Source organism: Peromyscus leucopus, chromosome 10, assembly GCF_004664715.2.
Source record: "Peromyscus leucopus breed LL Stock chromosome 10, UCI_PerLeu_2.1, whole genome shotgun sequence".
NCBI lineage: Eukaryota > Metazoa > Chordata > Mammalia > Rodentia > Cricetidae > Peromyscus > Peromyscus leucopus.
In genome coordinates this window covers 60424306-60448928 of record NC_051071.1, presented here as the reverse complement: position 1 = coordinate 60448928, position 24623 = coordinate 60424306, and the positions used below count along the sequence as shown (strand labels likewise).

The 24623-nt window shown below is 46.8% G+C and overlaps 1 protein-coding gene across 9 annotated transcripts in view; it reads right to left on the bottom strand.

The window, feature by feature from the left end:
- Positions 1–10203: 10203 nt before the first annotated feature.
- Positions 10204–24623, bottom strand: part of Dcun1d4 (defective in cullin neddylation 1 domain containing 4) — an 85369-nt gene continuing 70949 nt past the window's right edge. For 8 of the 9 annotated variants that reach the window (XM_037209097.1, XM_037209098.1, XM_028859903.2 and 5 more), the window contains 3 exons: positions 15642–15746; positions 13621–13723; positions 10204–13373 (listed from right to left, as the gene is read on the bottom strand). In XM_037209097.1, coding sequence (XP_037064992.1) covers positions 13318–13373; positions 13621–13723; positions 15642–15746 — 264 coding nt within the window. In that variant the 3' untranslated portion in view covers positions 10204–13317. The remainder of the gene's footprint in view (positions 13374–13620; positions 13724–15641; positions 15747–24623) is intronic. The other variant, XR_005092338.1, reaches the window with a different exon arrangement.

The window sequence follows — 24623 nt, the reverse complement described above, 5'->3', positions numbered from 1 at the left end:
TAACCAGGCAGTAAACTCCAGTTGCAGCTGCTGATTCAGACATGGCTTCACTGTCTGAGCCATTGAACTCATCCCCTGGGAGCTGATATGAGTGTCTTGACCCAACAGATGTCTTTCCTCATCCCCGAAAAAAGAGATGCACAAGAAAGCAGTGTACTTAATCTGGTAAGGCCACCAATACCTTCACTACCCAACTCCAGCCCTGTGTCATGAAATGGTTAATGGGGACCTGGAGCACCTTTCTTTCCCAAAAGATCACATTGATCCATTACACTGATGACATCATGCTGACTGGACACAGCAATTTTTGACAAGGTTTCTCTGTGCAGCCCTGGCTGTCCTGAAACTCACTCTGTGGACCAGGCTAGCCCCAAACTCAGAGATCTGCCTGCTTCCATCTCCCAAGCACTGGGATGAAAGGTGTGCGCCACCACCACCCAGCACAAATATTTTAATGGGAAGCTAGAGAAATGGCTCAGTGAACAACAGTGTTGGCTGTAAAAGTAAGAAGACCCGAGTTCAAATCCCCAGCAGCCACATAAAAGCTGGGCATGGCCACATATGCCTGTAAATCCAGTGTTAGAGGGCAGAGACAGATGGGTCCTGGCAACTTTCTGGCCAGCCAGCCTAACTAAAATGACAAGCTTCAGGGTCAGTGAGAAAACCTGTCTCAAAAAAATAAGGTGTAGAACAACAGAGGATGACACTCAAAGTCTCTGGCACTTGCATGTGCATATGTGAATATACCATACACACTCTCGAGTGCAAGTGCACACACGTGTGTATACGTACACGGGGGGGGGGGAGGTTGTAACAACTCTGTCGGTAACACACTTGCGTGTCAGAAGTTACAAACCAAACCCAACAAACTTTCTCCCACACGTGAAATTTCGGGGCCTCTAGTGGTGCAGACCTTGTTGAGATGTGCCTCTGTGGCTGAAGGTAAGTTGCTGCATCTGGGGCTTCCTATGTGGGGCTCTCTCAGAGGACCCACGTTGGACTGGTGAAGGAACATGGTCTTCATCGGGTATATCACTCTTGCTGACTTCCGAGGTGATGCAAAGCTGTTAGTGTTGAGTGAGGTCCAGAACACAAGAAGAGGCTGTCTGTAATGGGTCCGGGACACTGTGCAGGCTATTCTGCTTCTTGGACTGCTTGTGACCCTGTGTGGTGGCTAGTCCTGGTTGTCAACTCGACTGCATCTGGAATTAACCAAAACTCAAGCAGCTGGGTACACCTGTGAGAGTTTTTTTTTTTTTTTAATAATTGAATTATTTGAAGTGAGAAGATCTGGACCTTCTGAGGTAGGAAGATCCTCCTTAAATCTAGATCACACCTTCCGGTGGCAGCATGTGTGTGTGTTTGTGTGTGTGTGTGTGTGTGTGTGTGTGTGTGTGTATTCATTCTATCAGTTTTGTTCCTCTAGAGAACCTTCATACATTCATATATATATATATATATATACACACACACACACACACACACACATACTATTCGTGTTCCAGTGGCAGACAAGAATGTTCTTTAGAGCCTTGGCAAGCCCTATTTGGAGTCAGCATAGGCCTTTGGGATTTTGCAGCAAGATCCTGCTGTCTTCTACAGGTAACAACTACTCCTGCCTTATGAAACACCTCTTGAACAATCACTGGGCCTGAGTAAATACTGAGTGTTTAACTACAGGCACTAAGTTGCTGTAAGACCTGAACTGTCCGCCATGAACTGGGTGTTGGCTGATCCTCCAGACCATAAAGTTGAGCATGCTCCAGTACTTCATCATCAAGCAGGAGTGGAATGTATGAGATCAAGCCCGAGCAGGCCTAGAAGACATACGGAAACCACATGAAGAAATGGCCCAAATGTCCATGGATCTCTCTTGCTGTGTTGCTTCCTCTCTCCCAGCGGTCCCTAGGGCCTCACGGAACTCCCCTGCTATCTCCTGAACAGTGGAACAGAAATTCAGGTCTCCTTTATAAGGTCTTCTTTATAAATGGTGCTTTGTAACGTGTGAGGCCCACCTTAAAGAAGGCAGCTGCGGCCCTCCTGTAGGGACATCTCTGAAGGCCAGTGGTAAAAGAAAATCCTCCCAGCTCTTCAAAAAGGAGAATTACCAGACATGTAGTTACATGAAGGATAACTAATAACTTGGCTGGATGATCAGAGACTTGAGAAAAACAAGATTATAAAATTGGAGACAAAGAAATGGATGGGCAAATCCATCTCATGTACATCCTGGATGAACGCTCACTAAAGGTGATCTTAGCAGAGGAAGGTTTGACAACTCAGGTGGATAGCTGATCTTCCCCATGAACACCCGTCAGCTTAAAGCCAGCCCCATTCTGTCAAATTGGTCGATGAACAAACGACTGTGGTGGCCGATGTGGCAATTATACGTGGGCTTAGCAACCACGGCCAGCACTGAACATCAGTAAGAGCCATTCCTTTGGGGCGATTAATGAGCTAACTCACGACAGGTGGATTATACCGGGCAGCTTCCATCATGGACAGGACAACTTTCTGTTCTATCAAAACAGACCTTTGACTCTGGGTGTGCATTTGCCTTCCCCGAATGCAGTGCGTTCACCCAAACTCCCATTTGTGAACTTACGGAATGCCTCACTCACCGGCAGTGGCATGCCAGGCAGCATTGCTTGCGATCCAGAAACTCACCGCACAGCAAAGCAAGCGCAGCCACGGGCCATGCTCATGGAATTTACCAACTGTTTTCCCGCCATCCTAAAGCAGCTGGCACAATAGAGCCATGGAGCCACCCCTTTGAGAACTCACGAGAGAACAATCCTTGGCCGAGCCGGGACAAGGTTCTCCACGAGGTTGTACGCGCTCTGAATCAGCGGTGCTGTTTGCTGAAAGCCGGGCTTCACGGGTCCAGGAGTCAATGGGTGGGGAAGGGAGCGGCACCATTCGCTATAACCTGGGGTGACTCACTTGCAAAATTTGCTCCTTCTGTCTGTGGCCTTTGCTCTGCTGGCCAAGAAATCTTGATGCCGAAAGGGGAAAATGTTTCTACCGGGAGGCAGAACAACGGTGGCATTGAGTCAGACTGCTGCTGGCCATTTTGGAACTCTCGTACCTGTGAATTGACACAAGGGATTACAGGTGGTTAGGGTCACCGGTCCTGCCAAGGAGAAACTCTACTCATCTCCTCTCAATGGTGGGAACACATTCAGCAGATGCAATGAGCACGGCCCCTGGCTTGGCCCACTTATTTTGCTGTGAGGTGAGTTTCTTGATTGCAAGCAATGCTGTGCATGTGCCATGGCTGGTGAGTGAGGCGTTCTGTAAGTACACAAAGAAAATCTCCACAGCAGAGGCAAGGAAAGCCTGTCTAGAGGACAGGGGATCCTTTAGCCATTCTGTCACATGAGAAAGAATCCAGGACTGTAGCTCGCTTGGAAGAGCCCTTGCCTAGAATGCACAAAGCCCTGGGTTCAGGCCCCAGCACAACACACATTGGGCATGATCGTGCACACCTCTAACGGCAGCACTTGAGAACTGGAGGCAGTAGAAGGGTCACAAGTTCAAAGCCCTCTTCTGCCACATAGTGGGTTTGAGGCCAAAGGTAGGCTACGTGAGACCCTGCCTCAAAATGAAATAAAATAAAAATTTTAAAAAGGAAGAAAGAAGAAAACTATGATGAAAACTATGATAGCCCAATCCAGGAAAGCCTATTAATGCGGAAATGCTTCTGGGATGAAGGTCTGGATCACTCCGCCAGGTCAGTAACTATGACCAGCGGACATGCTTGCTGAAGGCCAAGGGAATGCAGAAGGGGTACCAGGAAGAGGCAGATCGCCACGTCAGGCGTGACCACATGGCCAGTTACGGACATGAGGGCTGTAGCTGTCGCCAGCACTTGCTCCTCCCCGTCACAAATGTGTGCATACACGCCAGTCTTATCAACGAAGGCTTCTAGAGCAAAGAACAACAGAGCGGGTGCCTTATAGGCAATAAAGTGCCCTTCTCACCGCTCTGGAGACTGCAAGTCCAAGGTCAGAGCACCAGCGCGGTCAGATTCTGCGGAGCGCCCTTTTCCAGACTGCACTCTGCCAACTTTGCCCTGGTCTCTCCGACGGCAGAAAGAAAACTCCGGAGTTTTTCTTGTAAAGATGCTAATCCGTTCACGACCCACTTCCCTCCTAATGCCTTCATACCCGGAGTTGGGATTCCAACATTCATATTTGGAGAGAGGCACTAAATTAAACTCTCCTCTCTCTTTCTCTCTCTCTCTCCCTCCCTCCCCTCCCTTCCCCCTCTCCCCATTTCTCCCTTTTCTTAGTCCCTTACCTTGTAACAAATGCGAAGTGTACACCACAGCACACACTAATTTTATATCTGGTATTTAAGCCATGGTATGTACCAAGGAGAGTTGGTACTATAGGATTCCGTTTATATGGCATTCTGGAAAATTCAGGGAAGGAAGGAAGAGTGGATAAGAAAGACTTGACAGAAGAAAGCAGGGACTCCTGTAAACAGCATGTGAGATCCTTAAATGAACCAAGCAGCCCAGAGATTACTCACCCCAACCCTCCTGACAGATGTCTGTGGTTTCTTTAACTAACCCACCAAACAGGAAGGGAGAGAAATCTCAGCTTCCCAATGGTTCAGACAAAGGGCTTAACTTTAAAATTAAGTTAAGGTTAGGTTCTGTGTTGGAAGAGGAGTCTTTTTTTTTGTAACATATCCGTACAACACAGATGACCGCTGGCGGCAAACGCCAGCTAGAGGTCTTGTAGTTCAGTTTGACACGATTTCCTAGAGACAGCATGAGATCCCGCAGCTAAGACTCAGCCCCCAGGATTCTCTCCTTGACTCCCAAATGTCAGTCATGGGCTCCGGCTGCTTTACTGCTGCTTTTCATTGGCTGGCTATTAGATGGGTTTCCACACCTGCCCTGTGAGTTAATTTGTGTAAGTTCACAGAACTCGGGGACACATCATTTACCAGTGTAGTATGAAGGACGCTACAAAGGACACAAATGTAATGTCCCAGGTATGGGGTTCCCAGACCTCTCTGGGACCACCACACCCCAGCACCTGCCATGTGTTCAGGTGGCACGAAGCTCCTGTCCTTTGGATTTGCTGGGCATACACGAGGCAGAGGGAACCGCACTGAAATGTGACCGGGCAAGAAGTGTATGGCCTAGCATTAGTGGGTTGGGGTGAAACACCAGCAAGGCCTGTCCAGATTCTTCTTGATCTCTGGGACGGCATTCTTCTCTCCAGTTTGTGGGGAAGCACCACTCTAAAAGGAACAGGTCTATGACTATCAGACCAAGAGAGTTAAGCGAAATAACATGGCTAACCCAAGAGAGAGCGTGCAGGGGAGGAGGGTGCACTTCCATAACTTAACTTGAGTAAGAGATGTTCTAGCTTGTAGGGCCTGCCTTGGGGAGGGTTAATTCAGAAACCATATATTAAAACCAAAAACTAAATATATTACCATCTTAACATCATTTTCTCTATATGCTTCCTAAAATATTACAGGGTAGTAAGAGACCAGTGAAGGAGTATTTATTGTCTGCCCGACGGGCTTCTCTTCTAAAGCCAGCCATTGAGTCAGGAGGCCACCAACTAGGCTCAACTACGTCTGTGAACTCACAGCTTGCAGACTTCCAGGCTGCAGAGTAACTGGCAAAGCTGGACCCACACCTGTTCGTATGACCTCCGAGGGGACTCTTTATGCACTCTCCACTTACCCCTCTACCTAACAGCAGGATGTCTCAGCTGAGCTGGGTCAGCGTCCTTCTGGTCTACTGTGGGGCTAGTGGCTGGTGCCCACTGAGGTGTTCTGAATGAGAAATGTCCCTCACGATTTCAGACATTTGAACACTTGTTTCCAGTTGAGGTGCTGTTTGGGGGGGTTTAGATGGTGTGACCTTGCTTGAGTAAGCATGTCACCTGGGGGGGGGTGGTGATTTGAGATCATATAACCTCACCTTACTTCCAGCTCTGGTTCATTTTTGTAGTTAGAAATATGACCTTTGGCTCCCTGCTTTGGTCACCGTGACTGCCCACCACCATGACTCCTTGCCACGATGGAATCTTATTCCTCTGGAACCATAAACCCAAATAAACTCTTTTGCCCTTGAGTTATTTTTGATCATGATATTTTATCTCGGTAACAGAAAATAACCAATAACTCCTGATTTAAGAGTTCACACTCAGAGGTCCCCATATTCCTCAATCTGTAACTTTCTACTTTTTGGACCCTTCTACACCCTCTTAGCAATTTCTCATGGAGATCCTGCCTAATACACATTGAAGTTTCGTAGTTCCACCGAGAACCTGAAAAGCAGCCTTGAGGTGGAAGAGTAGACGCGAAGGGCCCGTGAGCACAGAGACACCAGAACAGGCTGCTGGGAGAGGTGTGTTATTTCCGTCATGATTTCAGACTATCAAAGGATTACAGCTTCACCCAACCCTCGCTCTCAGGATGGAATCCAAAAGAGCCACCACAAGTCAAGGGACACAAATGGATGACTAAGTGGAGGGAACGAAACAGGCAGTGTGGCTTGGGAAGCTGGCCCCTCTTCGGGGACGCAGATCGGTGGTAACAGGGACAGCTGCAGCTTCCTCCTCACACAATGCATTCTAACTTCTGAAGAGCACACATTTGTAATCCTAGAACTTCACAGTGGGGCAATCCCAAGATGTCACCGTTACAAAGCTTAATGAAAGGAGAGACACCCAGAGCCCAGAGCCTGGAGAGCTCACTTTTCCACAACTCAGACTCACCACACACCTTTTTTTTTCAGAGTGTCTTCAAAGGAATTTCTTTGAGTACCAAACATATTTCCTTTGGAGATGGGACTTTTACATGCTCTTTACAATTTTCCAATGATTCTCAGTTTTTGTATTTCAGTTTCCAGCTCTCAGCACGGCCTGCATAGCCCAACTTCTAAAAACATACTTCTTTGCTGCTAAAGTGATTGGAGAGTAAATGCCAGAAATGAATTCCAACCAGGAAGAAATGAAACGTTTCTGCCAAAAGTGGTGTGCATGCCCTTGTTTGGGTGGTCCTCTGCCTCACCAGCTTTGGATGGGGTTGTTTCCACACGGGTCATCTGTTGTCTTTCTGGCTGACAAAACTAACTGCAAAGACAAGTCATTTCTAAAGGAACTGGAACACTTTGCCCTGAATTCCTGTTTAGAAGTTACTTTTCTTACAAAGATCTGGAGACACAAGAAGAGTTTAGTATGAAGTAACACACGTGTGCGTGCATACACACGCATGCATGTTACAGCATCCATGAAAAGTGCACCATGCCTTTGTCAGGCACAAACAGATCACGCACAGTGCCAACTCTCATTTCTGTAAACCTGGGTTTGACCCAATGTTCTTCATCTATTTCCTTAAAAAAAATTCATTAACAAATTATTTTGTGTATGAGTGTTGGTGCATCATGTGCATGCTTGACCTGGTGCCTGCAGAGGCCAGAACACATCAGATCCCCTATAACTGGTGTTAAAGACGATTGGGAGCCACCATGTGGATGCTGGGAATTGAACATGTTCTCTGGAAGAGCAGCCAGTGCTCTTAACCACTGAGTCATCTCTCCAGTCCTGTTTTTTTAGCTTTCTCAATAGGGTCTCAAATTGTAACTCAGGCTGGCCTGAAACTCAGGACAATCCTGCCTCAGCCTCCCAAGTGCTTAGAGGCATGCATATCACCATGCCCAGTCATAAAAACTCTGGAGCAGTGGTTCTCAACCTTCCTAATGCTGCTACCCTTTCAGTTCATGTTGTGATGACCCCCAACCATAAAATTATTTTTGTTGCTACTTCATAACTGTAATTTTACTACCATTATGAATCATAAGGCAGGTATTTTTGAAGACAGGTTTGCCAAAGGGGTTGTGACCCACTGTCGAGAACCATTGCTCTAGAATGAATTTCGTGCATGGTGCCGTAAACCAAGGCCTTGTGCATGCTGGGCAAGTACCCTACCTCCAAGCTCTATCTCCAGCCTCAGTTTTTACCTTGTGTCCCATCCCCAGCTCTTCCGGCCTAAAAAAGTCCTTGACAACCACCTTGCAACTGTCTTCCCCGTCTGTCTGTCTACAATGCACCTCAGCGGGTCTGAGTAGGCCTTGGTGGTTTTTTTTTTCTCCACTTACCATGGTCCAAATACACTGCTGGAAGACTTTATGCACCACAGCTCTCCACGTGGATGCACACCGTGCAAGGGTCTACCTGCTAGATAACACACTGCACACTTTTCTGCTGCCCTACCGGAAGCTGGTACCAACCATGCTCCTTCTCGATAACTTGAGATTCAACTTCTTTGTGTGCCCACTTGCCATCTTCTCTCTTGGATGTCTGGGAAAGTAGACTTTCTTGGCTTGATCCTTAGTTTGGGGGCCAAAGGAGAGCAGTAAGAACCATGCACATCACCAATTGGAAGAGTGTGCGGCTGGACTTGCTTCCCGGCCACTTCGTTATTCTCTCTCTCCCTGAAGTTTACGAGACTCCAAAAGCTATCTATCACCCCTTGGCTTTTCTTTACATCCAGCTCTTCCTGGATTATTTCCCGTGCGCTTTGCCAGACTACAAACTCCGACTCGCTTCCCTCCACATACACTTTCTAGTCCTCCAGGCTGTATCAAGGGCCTGTCCTCAGCTCACATTCTAGTCTAGGACAGAGTGGAAAGCAGGCTGGTAACAAACAGCTTACCCGGATGGTACCCTTGGGGGCAGTAAAAGGGCCATCACTGCCTAGCTCTTGGCCCATACCCGTTATTATTAGCATTCAATGTTTAGAAACACACTAATAGACTGCAGCCAATTGATCTACCATCATAGTTTGGCAGAGTATTTCCACTGGTCTTGCGAAGACATTGAAGACGGTCTATGTGGAAACATTCTCATCAAAAGAAACTAATTAGACAGGATACTTTTTTTTTTTTTTTTTTTTTTTGAGACAGGGTCTCCCTATATATCCCTGGCTGGTCTGGAACTCACTATGCCTTTTCAGGTTGGCCTCATACTCAGAGATACCCCTGCTTCTGACTCTGGAACATGGAACAAAAGGTCAAATACGATTCTTATCCTTGGATGGAAAACAAAGTGCCTATAAAGACCACTGCCGGTACAATTTAAGGAAATTTTAACTCTGTGTATCAGGTAACATGACCACTGTTAAAATCCTTGAGTGTGATTCCTGTATAGTGTCAGCACTGTATAGACTAACCCCCCCCCTCCACACACACGGTATAATCCCTCCTCCCTCTCTTCATCTTGACTCCAGGAGCTCAGCCCGGTGCTTAGCTATGGCTCTCTGCATCTGCTTCCATCAGTTACTAGATGAAGGCTCTCTATGACAATTAGGGTAGTCACCAATCTGACTACAGGAGAAGGCCAGTCCAGGCACCCTCTCCACTATTGCTAGGAGTCTTAGCTGGGTCATCCTTGTGGGTTCCTGGGAGTTTGCCCGGCACCCATAATGGGCCCCCTCTATCAAGATATCTTTCATCGCTTTCCCTCTCTGTCCCCAAGATCATGATGGAGAAAGCCAGAGGCAGCTGACCCAAGCTGGTGGGAGCTCACAGAGCCTGCATGGGACCGACCTAAGCCCTCTGCATGTGGGTGATCGTTGTGTAGCTTGGTCTGTTTGTGGCCCCTGGCAGCGGGACCAAGATCTGTCCCTGGTGCATGAGCTGGCTTTGTGGAACCTATTCCTCTGGTGGGATGCCTTGCTCAGCTGGCTTGGCCTGGAAGCAGGGGAAGAGGAGCCTGGTCCTGCCTCAACTTGGTATGCCATGCTTTGTTGACTGTCATGGGAGGCCTTAACTTTTCTGAGGAATGGATGGGGGGAGGGAATGGAAGGAAAGGAGGGAGAGGAAACTGTGCTTGGTATGTAAAATAAATTTAAGAACTTAAAAATTCTCTGTCTCTCTGTCTCTGTCTCTGTCTCTGTCTCTCTGTCTCTCTCTCTCTCTCTCTCTCTCTCTCTCTCACACACACACACACACACACACACACAGTGTGAGACAGGATATGCCATAAGATATGTCTCAGGAACAGGAATATACATGCTTGCTGGATCACTCTTGCATTTCTCCTCTGGACCTATAAAATAGAAAATGCTGAGAGAAAGCTAATGGATTAAAAAAAAAAAGTACTTTAAAGCCCCCCTAAAATGGTTTGGGCAGAGAAACCAAGAGGACAAAGAACCCAAACTCAGTTCTGAAACCAAACACAAATATTTGTTTATTGATGGGATATCATTTTACACCAATTCCATTAGAACCTAAACCAACGGTTTGCTGTGCCCAAGTTAGGTGGCATTACAGTATTTTAGTTAAGCTGGGAGTCACAGGACTTGCACACTTTTATGAATGTAATGCAAATACTGACGACGCAAGGCATTCACAGTCAGAGGCTGGCTACTGTTCGTGTCACAGCAACGCCCGATCGAAATTATTTTTATGAAAAAAAAAAAAAAGCAACCCACATTTTGGTCTCATTTACAGATACCCAACCTATCAGTTGGTCAATGAATTCTATACAATTTTATACAGCATATGAAAGGATAAAGGATAAGGCTTACAGAGGTATTTTAGCAGTTGTAAAAATAAAAACCATGGCACAAACTAAACTCTTAAAGCTTTCTGTATAGACTTCAAAAGTACGGTTAGGATGGAGACTCAGAGGCAACAGAAATCTGCTCGACCAGAATCTAGAGGTTTGTCTAGTTAGACTTATAAATACTGAACTCAGAGTTCATGCTTCAAAAGAGGCGCGCCTAAGGCTAACCATGGGTACCTGGGAAATCTAGCCAGGTGACTTCTACCTAGTGCGGCGTAAGTTGCGTTCCCTAGCAGGAGGGCACTGCAACACACCGGAACACAAGTGAAGGGAGGAAAGGCGGATGGAGCTCCGGTACCGAAGACCCGAAGGCCCCCGACTTCTTCCAGCGCTGGCCGTAAGTGCTCTTGGTGATCATTCAACTCGCGTAACTTGGCAACTCTTCAGGAAAAGGTGTCTTATGACTTGGTCTGACTCCCCAGAAAAACAGCTCCGCAAAGTCGAGAAAACCAAGGGCGAGCAGCAGTCACAGCAGTTTCGTTCTCAAGGCAGTTGAGAGATCATTTGGAGTTCTAAAAATTGATGATCCCTCCGGAATGCTGACTTCCATACTGTACGTCATGAGGGTTGTTACTTGAGTCTCTATCCTCAGAATGTTCATTGTGGATGGAATGTGATTTCTCACCCCGGTAACAACCCTTTACTCCCAGCTTTCGCTGTGCTTGGTGTTTAAAACATTCTCCAGATTCTCACACAACACTGAAAGTAATTCCATCTAGGATCCATCTTTGCATTTTGAGGCAAACAACAGTTGATCCAAGTCAAGAATGATTCTTGAACCTTGGGTACACCTGAAAAGGAATCATCCCCACTGTCACGCACCCCCATGCACCGGTACCCCCGTCACATAGCAGTCTCAACAGCTGTGGTTTCCCAGGAGGCTTACATTGTGTTCAGATATTAATTTGGAAGTGAGACTACAGACAAGGGATGGTTAAGTATGCTACAGCAATATTGAGTTGTTGTTGTTGTTGTTTTAAACTTCTGGTTTATTTCACAGCAAACCAAACCTCATCATTTGGTAGAAAAAGGCAAGTAGCTGCATTCTACCACACCATGATTTTGTATATGCACGCACACGATATATACATACAACATTTCTGTCTTTGGTGGTTCAATCAGGGAAAAAAAAATAATATGAAAGCCGCAACACTTTGCAAAGAAACTGTAGAACAGTGTGGTCAAGGGTAGCATGGTCTGTGTGCTTTGCTCATTTCACGCCATTGGAAGGTTCACATTTAATGCAGAAGACTTTTTTTTTGGGGGGGGGCCAATCATCTCGACATCTTCCAGTCATCACCTGCCTGGGCAGGCACAGATCTTACCCCACCACACCATTCACCGGGCAAACAAGCCAGGAGCTCTTTACTGGGTTCAATCTTTAGATGTGTTTTCACAAACTTCAGGGACTGCGTGAGTCATAGCACCAAATAATTGGGAAAAACCTGTTAACTATATACTTCCTCAAGAGGGGCAAGGCAAACAAATAAGAATTTAAAAAACAAGACATAAAATACAAACCTAGAAACACCCGTGGGTTTGCTCTGGTTTTCTTATCCACGTAATGGCTATCGCCCTTCTGAACACGTGACTCGGGGAATGACAAGTGGCCCCTCTGGGAAAGGTCCCCATGAGAACGGGGTGAGCTCAATGCTGGTGGTTTGGGTCCACTGTCCGCAATGGACATGATGCCAGGAGATATGCCTAGCACAGAGGAAACAAAGACAGAAAACAAAACAACAAAAACAAAAAACAACCCTGGGAGATTACAGATACCGTGAAAGAGTAACTACAAACTCCAGACACAGCTAAAAGTGCTTTGCAGTTATAAACCGCCAGCAAACCAGTAGGCTCATGGGCGTGGCAAAGGACATCTCCCTTACAGCGGCACAGGGAGCTTGAGCAGACCCAACACTGCCAGAGGAACGCAAAGGGGAGACAGGGAAAGGTTTATGGAAACTTAAGCTTCAATTTCAAAGAAAGAGCAATCTTAATTGGTTCACTTGAAACTATGGTCAAGCTACCAACAGTATTAACATTGAGAAAAAAGTAATGAAGAAAACCATAAACCTATACCTTTGTGTTAGGAATGCTTGGTAGCATGTTATATGTCTGTGTGCTCAAAGAGTTATAACTTTTTATCACTTTAAAATACCAAAGTTGTCAAGGAAACCAAGTCACATTTGGCATATGCCACTGTAAGTCATGACTCCTACTTCTTCCAGAAGCTGGCCTCTCTAGCAATGAGGTTAATTCTGGCAATATTTGCTCATGGAGACAGTTATAACGTTTTCTAAAATGCTACATTTGAAACCAAATAAAGTATAATTGGTTCATTTGGGGGGGGGGGGAAGGGACTAGAAATATGCCACAAAATTATTTTTACAATACATTTTTGCAGAAATAATCTCTAGGTGAAGCTTTTCATTTTATACACATATACAAAATTGAAACAGCAATGTACACGTAATCACAGTGAGGACGTTGGCTAATCCACCGAGGATCTGTAGTGTGAAAAGGGACTGCAGAGCAGCCTCCAAGAGAACAACGCTACACAGCAAGCGGAGCCCATTCACTAGCAAACACCAAAACACTCCCGCGGGAGGCAGACGGGGCAAGAAAAGCAGCATGCGCTTCATACAAACAGCAGTTTATGGCTGATGGGTGACGGAACCGTGGTAACAGTGACTCTCTCGCTGCTATGCATAAAGTCCTAGGACATCTGTTTGTCTTTATACCATTCCACAAACTCGTCCAACAAAACTGGCCCTGGAGAGACAGAGAGAACAAACCATGTGAGGGCTGGAGAGAGTGTGGAGGGGCAGCACTCACCCCGAGCATGCGTGGGGCGCAAGGGCCAAGTGGAAGGGAGGGAAGGGAGAGGGAGGATGGGAGGGAGGTGGGGGGGGGGAGAGGAGAGGGGTAAAAGGAAACACGTGACTTGGAGGCTCTTCCCAGGGAGAATGATGTGCAATGTACCGAGTCTGGGAGGGATCACCCAGCACCCAGTACTCACACGCTCCGTCTTCATCATAGTTGCTGAGGTCCAGACTAATGGTTCTGCTGAACTCTAGCACATTGCACCATTGATCTTTGTTGATCACTTTATATTTTGATTGCTGACGGGGGGAAAGTGATATGGTTAATGACACAAAATGAGCATGGATGGTTACAGCTTCTCTATGAGCCAACCTACGAGAGCTCATACTGTAGGGTTAACGCAACTGAAGAGCCAGGCTAGGAAATGGGGAGACAGCAGGAGGAGGACTTACATGACCATTTTTTCACTGCAGTATCATCAGGAGAACACACCTAAGCTAGCAGTACCTCCTTCACAGCCGCGCTGCAAGGATGAAATCAGAGGACTCCACAGTTTATGTAAAGCACCTCCTCCAGTCCTTGGCACAAAGGAAGTGCTACGTGAGTAGGTACCATTAACAACCACCACAACAGCACTGCTCACTGCCAAGCTGCTTGCTTGAAGCGCACACACGCGTCAGGGAGCTACATGATTGCCGCCAGTGGCTCCGAGCCGGGAGCTCCCCAGGACTCTCAGCGGAGAGGAGAAGAAACTCGGAGAGTCGCAAAGCGGCTGCTCTACCACTCTTAAACAAGAAATCTGCTACAGCTAGATGAACACAGTATCCTAGAGACTTCAATGCAAAATCTAGAGCTAACGTTTTAAAAATCCTTATGGAAAAAAATAAATAAACCAAAACTAGTAAAATAAATATAAATCTTTTCAAAAGGGCAAAGCATCAAGCGGATGGTATTGAGGATGCGGGCAAGAGATAGGCTGGGATGGAAGGGCTGCTACCGCCTTCTAAGAGGAAAAACACAAACTTATGTAAGAGCAAAGCACAGACTTTAACTTCCAAAGCACGAAAGTGAAAACCAGTTTCACAACAGCCAGTCAGTTCCTGGGATTGAGCAACGTCAGACTTACAGCCACATCTTTTAACCAGAGGACCCTTCACCTGAGGGTTCAAATCCTATTAGACCCACTGCATGCAAGAACCCTTTTCTACTCCTGTGCCGACAGCGAGGGTTTATCTCACATCCCGGACAGAGGAGCTGGGGCAGATCAGAGGTGGATGGAGCAGACCATCGAGTCAACGTGTACTTCTATTAATGAGCAGCTTTTTACTAGCTTGCTTTCTTATAGGGTCCCCAGTGAGTAGTTACAAGTGGTTTCTAGTAACACTCTTCACAAATTACATCAATTGCTCAGTTTTCTGGACCACTACTTAAAGCAAGTTGTAAAGAAGGATTATTTCAAGTGGGAGTTGGAATTGGGCAAGACACGGGATTTTCTCAAAGATCCTACGCTCATCCTTGAAAGCAAAGAGCTTGAGGAGGAGGAGGAGGAGGATGACGAAGGCAGATGCCACATGTGAGAGTCAGCCCAAGCAGTTCAAACACTTCTCTGCTTCCTCCAGCTTCTGCCAAAGGGCACGTCAACAGAACCCCTAGCTACTCACGGGCAGCTCAGGATGCTGGAGCACCGTGAGAACAAACAGCAGCCATGTAAGGAAATGCTGGTTGTTTCTGCCACCTGGCTAAGCACGTTGAAACCGAAGGAGACGCTGCCGGCTGGCCTAATCCAGTGCTCACGGCTATCCAAGCACTCAGCAAGGTACTTGGAGATGAAAGTGGTTAAGAACCAATCATAAACTCGTTTTAGTGAGAGGCAGGTGGCTGATATTTAACGTTGGCTTAAAACTGGAAATTCACCTGAAAGAGTAAATCGTGATTTCTACTGTTACCAAGAGCGGGGAGTCTAACACCAGTGGAGTCTCTACATGGGGCAGAGAGGACAGAGGGCGCTCTTGGCTGTTCAGACGCACACACCTTCATGCCTGTACGCACTCACACACGCACCCCAAGACATGCAGCTGCTGACTGACAGCAACCAGGGAACCATAATTCCTATGATCAGAAAGCTATGACAAAGAAAACTCACGTAAAATGGCTAGATGAAGTATGTGGTAGTCGTAAGCAAGCAAACACACATTACATAAAGCAGTAATTTGGTACCTCTAAGAATTGGTGAAAGACTGGAAAAAGGGGCCAGATTTTTCCTAGTAACAGTCCCAACATGCACTTGGCAGTGTTCATGTCCAGGCTGCGCTGGTCCTTTTCCTGTTTAACAAATAAAAACAAGGGTAAGCCAGATGCTTCTCAGTCACAAACTCTAGTAATCCAAACATGTATTTCACTTCAGCAATAAATTGGCAAACAAACAGCTCGTTTATTACACATCATAAAACCCTGAAGGGGACCGAGGAAGGGAGCCAAACACAAGGGAAAGCCTGACATTTGAGTGTCATATAGAAATGTATTTGAGAAAGTCGGATGCGGATAAGTTTACCCTAATGCCAAATCCATTAATGAAGTAGTATCTACAATCATTTCCTAGGCAAATAAAATCCATAACCTGCTTGCTTTACATTATGATAATTACCAGAATTATAACAGCTGATCCAAAAGCCCTTAGATGAACTCAGCGGCGTTCAAGTAGTTTGCTTTCCAGTGCTTAGAAATGGGTTTCCTCAGAGACTCATTTTTCCAACAGCTTTATTTCATGTGGTAAATATTTTTCTTCTACCTAAATATATTGGAACTAAATTCAGCTCCTAGGAAGGGTTGGAGCCCTGGAGCATCTCTCCCAATCAGAAGACATGCTCATCCACCTGCTCTAGGGAAACAGGGTCTCTGTCTCCGTAGACCTTGCCTAGCATGTGTCGCAGGTGACTCCTAGCAGGGGCTAGTGACTATGGGGAACTAGAAAACAGAACGTACGCACACACAAAGTAAGCTTATTCCCCTTTCATTTGTAATTAAAGACTCTCCTTCTCATCATATTCTTCTTACACATTTCCATTCTAAAACTTAAGCCGTCAGTTCTGACGGGGGGAAACGTGTTCTCGAACACAGGGGGCAATCTCACACACCTACAGCGCTCCCACATGCGGCCCATGAACTAGAGTGGAAATCTGCAAGGGAACTTTTCTATAGAAGGGAGCTTGGCTATCCCGCTGCAGTAGAACACCAGGATTCACCTCACCACATTAAGGAACCACGCTGCGAACCCCCTTGGTCACGCACCCCTCCAACAGTGGAGGGCAGTTCAGTACGCGGTGAACTTTCTCCCCGTGCCACTGATCTTCAGAGGACGTAACGTGAAACAGCAATGTGAGGGCCCCTCCACAAGCTATCAAGGGAAAAGAAGGCAGAGCAACTTGCCACCTAGGAAAGACATTCAAGAGGGCTCGTGGTCACTGTCGCCAAGGACAACAGCTGCTCGTGAACAAGTCGGATCAAAGGGCACAGCACCACCCTTCCCTGTTGACTGCTCCACAGCTCAAGCCTGGTGTGGAGGAAGGCAGCCCGGATGGATGCACAGTTCTCTGCACGTGGGGGAGGCTGCGCCTTTCCACAATGTTCTCTGCCTATCCTTTGGCCAAGCAGATGACCCCACCATGTCTCGGCGGCATTAACTCTGCCCGGGGAGGGAGACAGCAGAGGTGATCTAACGATTGAGTCTTTCATCAACCCTGGAAGGCAGGCTGTATTTCTGCTTTTGTGATGCATTGGGAAAGTGAGTATAAAACATCACTTCGCCTGAAAAGTGGGTGTGGCGGACAGCAACACCATGCCATGAAGCAAGCCACAAGAAAAATAAGTTACTGAGAAACATAGTTGGGACCACAAGATCTAGCCAAAGTCCATTCAGCAAAAGCGCGTTCGGCACTGACCGGCCACACTGGCACTCTAAAACGTCCCGTTGCCGAGTTTATAACCATTCCTTAGCCCCCAAACGTCTCATCTGGTCTTGAAATACCTTGTGCTTTCTCTCATAATCAATACCCTCGTCGTACTGGACATGTACCATGACAACAATAAAAAGGTACAGGAGACCTGGACAGACTCTGCAACATTGCAGCCGTCCGACAAACAGATGCTCAGGAAAGGTTTCTTTCGCTGCATGTGTTGGGCGGTCATGCCAGAACCCAGATTGAAGGAAGGCGAGAGACTCCTATGAGGACAGCTGAAGGGCACCTGCCCTCCCCTGCTCTGCAGGGTGCAGCCAGCAGCTCCCAATCTAACACCTGCTCCTGCCTAGCAAATAAGAGGTGATGGACGCGCTCCCTACTGACAACATTGCGCGATGTGCGTGGTGGTCTTGTGGCCAAAGGCAATGACCAAAGTGGTAAACACCCAAAAGTTCTGGGAGCACCAGGGTGGAGACGGCCACAGCCTTCTCAGGCACTCAAAGAGAGACATTCCTGGGTCCTCTGACAACAGCGACCCCTGCAGTAACGCTCTGTGAGGGAGCTCCTGATTCAAAGGGAATGGTTCTGACAGGATGCCCCCAGGCAGCCTACAGCATAAACTGGCCTTTTTTATTTTCCTTTTCCTTTTTTAAAATCACCTTTCAAATTCCAGGAACATAGCAGAGACATCCTAGAAATCTTTGCAAGAAATTAAAGTAGTGCAGTGCCCACAGGTCTGGGAGCTGCTGCCCCTGAACATAGAGCAGAGGCAGCCCAACAGGCCAGAATAGAAGCGGATATACCCACCACCCCACCCCACCCCACACCGTCCCGCCCGGGGATGGCCCGCAGTCACACCCCAGGAGGCACAAGAAAAGGACTGAAGAAGGAGGCATGCTCTTCTCTCCCCCCACCTGCCTCCAGACCCAAATACTTTGTAAACGCCAACTTCCTAATACAAAGAGAATAATTCGGTGTCATTTTTAAGTAACAGAAAGGCAGCAGAAGGTCTGAATGCCCCTCCACACACCCCCATTCTGACAGGATCCTGTCTTCTTTAGACAATTAATTAACACAGCAGCTGCGCAGCACCAGGACCTTGGTCCAAGATGGTCTGCTGCCTCCAGAGGCCAAAGACTCATGACCAATGCTGAGGAGTGATCAGTTTTGTTGAGGTCGGATTGTTTCAGTGCCTTGGATTATGTCACAGCATCCCTGGGCAGACCCTCTTGTAAGGTGTAATAATTATTATTTTTTTTCTCAAGTGGCACAAAGGATTTAGCAAAAATGGAAACGAACAATCTCAAGGAAGTAAAGTAACTCCAATGTCACAAAAATGAGCCTTGGAAGCTTTCTGTGTCCACACTGCTTTGCCGGAGTCCCCTAACTGCCCCTGGCTGCCTTTTATCGGTTTTCATGGTTTAATGGCTTGGGATTTACATGGAAAAGAACAACCTTGGGTTATTAAACTTACAATGAAAACATAAAATCTTCAACAACAACAACAACAAAATGAGTCCACAGTTTTTTAAGAGGCTCGTTGGACTGAGAAAACCACAGAAGCAGCCATGACTCCTAAGGTGAGTGGTGGAAAGCAGATTACAAATTGGCGCAAGAAATCAAAGGCCTGAAGTAAAGACTAAGCTGGTGTGTCCTGGCCTGGGGGGAGGAGCAGCCCATCTTAGTTCAGCGAAAAAATAATGTAAGCTGAAAACAGGGCTCAGAAGATCTTAAACAAATCTTCAGTGCAGTGGCTCAGTTTATGAAACTTGAAGATATGACAACCCAGTTTTTTTTAATGGTTTTTTTAAGGCATACATACACACACACACACACACACACACACACACACACACACACAAGTCACAAAGAGAAATAGCTTCTCATTGTAAAAAAAAATAAACTAAGAAGAACTATGCTCTTAGAACTGAGCCAACAACACCAAGACTCAGATCAAGGTTTGCAAGGTAAGGAAGCTCTACTTGGCCTCCAGTAGGCACCGCCCACCTCCCAACCACTGTGTCTGTCAAGCAGATCCTGCCATTGTGAGCACTGCTCTCAGCAAACAAGGACGCTTTCCCGAATCCTGGGTCAGAGAAGGCCCCACAGCCACTTCCATTCTGTGAATGAGAACGTGTGCCAACCTTTACATTCGAGCGCATTAAACTCAGCAACCTTGATCAGGAGAGAGACCGTTCTCATCTCCGAGCCTCTCGCACTGGGAAGCTGAGGGGTGGCTGGTGGCGGGAGAACGTGGAGATGCACACTCAGAGAGAGGTCCATTCTGATCCAGGCCAGAGAGAGAGACGGTAATTCCCCAGGACTCCAATTTTGGTGAAGAGATGTCAAAAGAGCCATTATATCGTTTTCCAATATTGTATTATAGCAATGGTTTTCAACCTATGGCCCTTTAATATGGTTCTTCATGTTGTGGAGATCCCTAGCCATAAAATTATTTTCGTTGCTACTTCATAACTATAATTTTGCTGCTGTTATGAATCATTATGTAAATACCTATGTTTTCCAATGGCCTTGGGCCACCCCTGTGAAAGGGTAGCTTGACAACCCCAAAGAGGTCACAACCCACAGGTTGAAAACCACTGTATTATAGTCTCTTTCTAGAATATTAAAGTATCACTCAGAATATTTAATGTGCAGTTGCTTTTTCAATATTTAAGATATTAACACTGTCAAGTAGTCCAATTTTCATTGAAACTGTAATTTAAAAAAAAGAGCTGCACCGGGAGGTGGTGGCGCATGCCTTTAATCCCAGCACTTGGGAGTCAGAGCCAGGTGGATCTCTGTGAGTTCGAGGCCAGCCTGGTCTACAAAGCGAGTTCCAGGAAAGGCGCAAAGCTACACAGAGAAACCCTGTCTCGAAAAACAAAAAACAAACAAACAAACAAAAAGAGCTGCTGTGTTAATTATAACTTATTACTCCTAGGAGCTATTTTTCTAATGGCAAAAGAAGACAGTAGAAGAACGGTTTGTTGTTATGGGATAGATATTACTTTAACTAGGCAAAAATGTGTTACATTTGTTTATGATGCATTTGTTTAACGATGTAAAGATGTGTTAATTTGTTTATGCTTCATCTGTTTATATAAAGATGTGTTGCTAGTTCACCTTGCCTGCCTAAGGTACCTGATTCGTTTAATAAAAAGCTGAACAGCCAATAGCTAGGCAGTAGAGGAATGGGCAGGGCTGGATGGGCGGGGCTGGATGGGCGGGGCTGGATGGGCGGGGCTGGATAGGCGGGGCTGGTAGGCAGAGAGAATAAGTAGGAGGAAGAGAGAGAGAGAGAGAATGGGAGGAGAGAGAAAGAGAGGCCAGGCAGGCAGCCAGCAGACACAGACTAGGACATACAGAGTCAAAGAAAGATAAAAGAGGCAAAAACATAGAGGAAGAAAAACAGGTTAAAATAAGTTATAAGAGCCAGTGGAAGAAGCATAAGCTAAGGCCGGGCACTCACAATTAGAGCGAGCATCCGTGTCATGATTTGGGGGCTGGTGGTCCAGGAAAGCTTGCTGCAGTTTGTGTTCTGCTTTCAACCAAGACCAGGTTTTACTTTCACTTGGAAACAACCCTGGTTGTTTTTTGGAACTGGAAGAAGACAGGAAGTGCCTGCCCTCCCTCTCTGAAAATAGACTGCAATCTCTCAGGAGGAAGCAGGGAAGCCCTACACACACCTTCACTGAGAGGTGATTTCCAGGCCCCAGCAAAGGAAAGGGAAAGGCAATCAGGGCCCAAGGGGTTTCCGGAGTTGGAGAAAACAGTCTGGAGGCCAAACAGGAAAAAGGAGCTGGGAAGTCTCCAGAGCCATCTCCTCTAGTCTTTGGCCACATACTTCTTGGTGTGCACATCAGTCTCTAGAGGGATCTACAGGAACTACGAAGCGGAAACTGAGCTGGCAGAGGCCTGAAGATGGTGTGTGTGTGTCTCCACAGCCAGTGTGGAAAGAGCTCTCGCTGGGCACTGAGAAGACCCAAGTCACTGGCAGGACAGCGGCTGCTCTGGATCACCCTCTCAAAGCACACGCTGATTCCGAGGAGAGCGGCTGCTCTGGACCACCCTCTCAGAGTACACGCCGATTCCGGGGACAGCGGCTGCTCTGGACCACCCTCTCAGAGCACACGCCGATTCCGTGGACAACGACTGCTCTGGACCACCCTCTCAAAGCACACACCGATTCCGGGGACAGCGGCTGCTCTGGACCACCCTCTCAAAGCACACGCCGATTCCGTGGACAACGACTGCTCTGGACCACCCTCTCAAAGCACACACCGATTCCGGGGACAGCGGCTGCTCTGGACCACCCTCTCAAAGCACACTCGGATTTTCCGAGGAGAGCAACAAGGAAAGGCACACCCAGCAACCAAATCGGACCTCACATCCTGCTCCGAGGCAAGTACTGGGGCAGTAGCTGACCTCCACAGCAAGAGCCACAGTTAAGAGGACCTTGCCCAACACAGCACCCAGAAACCAAGACACTGGAAGGAACAGATAGAGTTGTCAAGCATTTCTAATACACATACTCTAGATGTTTGAGGGGGTACAAGAACACTGTCCTGGAGAAGAGAAAAATGGAAGGCATTTAAAAAAAAATGTACTTCTGAAATTAAAGTCTCTGCAATGAAAGATGTTAACAGGAGATCAGATAATGTAAAAGAAAAGATTAATAATGGAAAACACAGCAATAAAACTTTAAAATGAGCAGAATGTGCTACCGGTGGCCTGTGGGACAGTATCAAGAAATATAACAAACATTTTGTAGTTGAAGAAAGAGACAGAACATAAAACATAAACATCTAAAAGATTTTCCTGTTTAATATAAACTATGAACCCACAGATTCAAAAAGCCCAACAAATCCCAATCAGAATTAATAACCAGGAGAGTCATGTTGGAAGCATCATGGTCTACTTGCTGGAAAGCCAAGAAAAGAGAAAAACTATTTCAGTAAACAGACATTATGCTCAAAAAATAAAGATGGGAATTGACATCAGACGCTACAGAGCTGGAGATGGCAGGAAGACATCACTGGGAGGGCGGTGTCAGCCTCCGAGCCTGTTCCCAGAGAAGCATCTTGCAAAGTTGAAGGCCAAGCCAAATTCTTAATAAAACCACCAGCAGCAGCTCTGTCCTGAAAGGACTGTTAAGGAAGTTTTGTTCGCCAAAAGGAAAATAATATTAAAGACTGGTCTGCCAAGAGGAAAGAACTCGGAAGCAGCATCGACCTGGGTACCTGCAGCAGACATACTTGCCTGTTTAAACAAAGTGACTCGAAGCGTGAGTCAAACGTACAAAGTATGGCAGGTAAAATGAGAGTGCATCTCTGTCAAGGTTCTCACACGTTTACATATGTATAACACAAACCTTTAAAGCACTAAGGCAAGGCCCGGGGTGAGCAGCGGAAATAATACAATAGAGATATGGGTAGCAAAGCATGGGAGAAGTGAGCCTCCCAGCAAACAGGAAACCCCATCTGAGTCCTAAAGGGGGCATGGAAAGAGGACGAGGTGGAACAATGACAATCCTTTCCTTTGAAGGACAGGTCAGACAGACAGGGGATAACTTTAGTAACATTCACATCAGATGCAGCATCAGCATCTTTAAGACACGCCCTGCCACACCCACAGGCACGTCATCTTTCAGAAACCCACTCTCAAAGAGGCCAGCAGGTTAAAGGAAGGGAAAGAACTGGCATGCCATGTAGACCATAACCGAAGGAACGCTGGGTGGGCTGCATTCCTCACAAAGGAAGTTCGAAACTAAGGGACGAGCACACTTCATAAAGCCAAGTGATCAGTTCCTGCAGGACATAACAATATGTCTAAACCTAACGTCAGAGTTCCAAAATATATGGGGGAGGGGGAGGACGAGGTGACAAAGTGAGTTAGAAATGAGGAATTCAACATTCCCAAAGACGGCAGTCAGTGAGGACCCGAACACCATCAACCAAACTGACCCCACGGTCACCAGGCAACAGCGACATGTGTGACAAACAGTCAGAGCGGGTCACATACTGGACCACATACTAAACAGACAGACAATATACTTCTCTACCCAACAGAATTAAACTTGGTATCCATAAGACAAAGATTAGCTGGGGAACCCCAAATACCTGAAAAATTATCAACATATTTCTAAATGATCAGTGTGTCAAAAAGAAATCCCAAGGGAGCGGGGCTGAGACAGGAGGTTACGAGTTGCTGGGCTACACAGCAAGAGCCCATTAAACAGAACCCAGAAATATCCTAACTGAATGCAAGTGAGGATGCAACCTCCCAAAACTTGTAGGATACAGCTAAACAAAATAAAGGCTTGTTAACAAGTTCACCTTAGTGTATATTCAGGCTGAACTGAACAGCTTTGGTAATTAAGTGATAAAATATGAGTAGTTGTTATTCATCGTTACGTAAAAAGGAAACATTCACCAGTATCTATTGAGATGTTCCTTAAAGGCAAAGAACGCTACTGGACGCACATAAAATCCACAGTCCTCGGTCTACCGGGAGCATGAAGAGCCTGCCCCCAAACCCCAGGGTCACACCAAGTAGTCACCGAGGCTGTGAAGTGACTGTGGCACAAATCCTGCAGGACACACTGACCCAGGAGGCTGCAAGTGGCGGGGTCCCTGGCCTGGAGATGGACAGAAATATGGGCGTGCAAACAGCGCTCCAGGGAACAGCCCATCATGAGCAGAAGCAGAAAGTGGACAGGCTGAAAGGTCAGGCATCAGGGCCAGCGAGCCACAGAGACATCACGAGGTGATGGGGACATGATTATGTGGGGCTGCAGGAAGCCACAGATTCAAGTCCTCTGTTTCAGTGTGATCTTCTGTCTGTTAGCAACATGACAGAGGACAATTTCTCCACTTCCCTCTGACCCACCTCCTGTATGAAGGGGATAAAACATCCGGCTGTCATGGGGGCAACTGCATCATCCACATCAGGATGCACATGCTAATATAAATGTGGTAAGAGGTGGGCTGGAGGCACCGAGAGAGAGGAAACCCAAGGAGCTCCTGCAAGGTGGGCCACAGTGACTGATCCAGAGTGGGTGAAGTCAGGAAAAGCAAATGAGACCTAATTCTACAGCAGAGGGCAACTACGAGAATTCTGACACCTACGCAGGAGGCCAGAAAGAGCTGATCTGGGTGCAGAAAGTTAGGATATGCCTGAAGAGACCTCAACACGTATGATAAAAATCCAGGGGAGTCAGGCAGTGGTGGTGCACACCTTT